This window comes from Buceros rhinoceros, unplaced genomic scaffold (genome assembly GCF_000710305.1).
Source record: "Buceros rhinoceros silvestris isolate BGI_N320 unplaced genomic scaffold, ASM71030v1 scaffold23829, whole genome shotgun sequence".
Taxonomy (NCBI): Eukaryota; Metazoa; Chordata; class Aves; order Bucerotiformes; family Bucerotidae; genus Buceros; species Buceros rhinoceros.
The window spans coordinates 10,021-11,268 of NW_010432542.1; the positions used below are offsets into that span (position 1 = coordinate 10,021).

Below are 1,248 nucleotides of genomic sequence, written 5' to 3' on the forward strand. Positions count from 1 at the left end.
CACATTTCTTGTCCCAGAAGAGTGGGTTTACCTGTTCGGTACCTGAGGGTTGTTAAAAGTCTGGGGGGGCAGGGCAAGTTGAGGGTATTGGGGAGACGGAAATATCCTCTTAAAATTGATGCTTCTGAAGGGTGAAGCAAAGGGCTGAGCACATCACAGCTTCCCCTGGCACAGCAGCCAGGGACGTTCATGTTGGTGGCCTGCAGCACTGAAGTCCCTTCCCTTTGCTTTGTGCAGTTGCTCTGAAGACTCATGGAGCCAAAGAAGCGGACAAGGATGGAGATTGTGGCAACGGACCAGCTCCGAGCTCGGCAGCGGTACCGGAGGGCGAGCTGCTCTTACAGGTTAGTGCTCCTCGCTGGCCACCTCTCCCTGGCAGATGCCTTCAAGGGATTTTCCTCTTGTCCCCTTCCCAGCACCTGTGAATTTTACCCAAAGAGCAGGCTGTTCTGTTAGGGATTGCAGGGCGCGGTGGTGCAGCAGTGATTTCACATGGTGTTGTTCATAGCACTACTGGCTGAGCAGAGGTTTAAAACTTCTTCAGGTCCCTGGGGCAGCAGCTGTGTTGCTTCTCCCCTCCTTTTCCCATCCTGCCTGGAGAAAATTGCCATCTGTCAGTTGTCTGTGTGTAAGAAACCCTCTGTCTTGGGGGAAGCAGTGATGGATTTCTGAGCACAGAGATGCAGTGCTTCTGCTGCTCTGCCCTTGTGTTTAAATAGGCCAGAGGTGTAACACGGGAGCCAAGCAGAGTAGGACATTCTCAGTGGAGTTTCCACACTGGTCCCAGTGCAGGGATGTTGTCCAAACACAGGTGAAAACAGGGAAGAAAACATCATGGAAATCTTTCAGGCAGTGGTGCCTGACACTGAGAACATGGATCTGAATGCTGATGGGCCATACGCTCAGCCTGTATTTGTGGGGTATGTGGATGTGTCCCAGGAGCTCTGCAAGATGCCCCTTGGGTGATGGCTGGGGGCAACGCTGGCAATGCTGCAGCCCGGCTGGGCTGAGCCTGCTGCTTCCACAGTTTATTCAGAGAGGCCAGGAGATGATGGTCTGTGCACAGACTGTGCCTGGTGAATAGGAAGAGGTTGGGCTCCAGCAGCATGAGGTCGTGTGAGGACACGGGTCTCCCTGCCCTGTCTGGCACCCAGGCACAGGCTGCAGCCCTGTCCCCTGCCTGGCTGGCATCCAGAGTGGGGTGAGCGTGCTGGTCCACCCCAGCTCCTGTCAAAAAGCTCGCTCAGC

At 55.0% G+C, this 1,248-nt stretch overlaps 1 protein-coding gene across 1 annotated transcript in view; it reads left to right on the forward strand.

Annotated features, from left to right (window-relative positions):
- Positions 1–237: 237 nt before the first annotated feature.
- LOC104500220 (aryl hydrocarbon receptor-like) overlaps positions 238–1,248 on the forward strand; it is a gene marked incomplete at both ends in the record, with an annotated part of 11,509 nt that continues 10,498 nt past the window's right edge. Inside the window, one exon of the mRNA XM_010143831.1 lies at positions 238–344. Coding sequence (XP_010142133.1) covers positions 238–344 — 107 coding nt within the window. The remainder of the gene's footprint in view (positions 345–1,248) is intronic.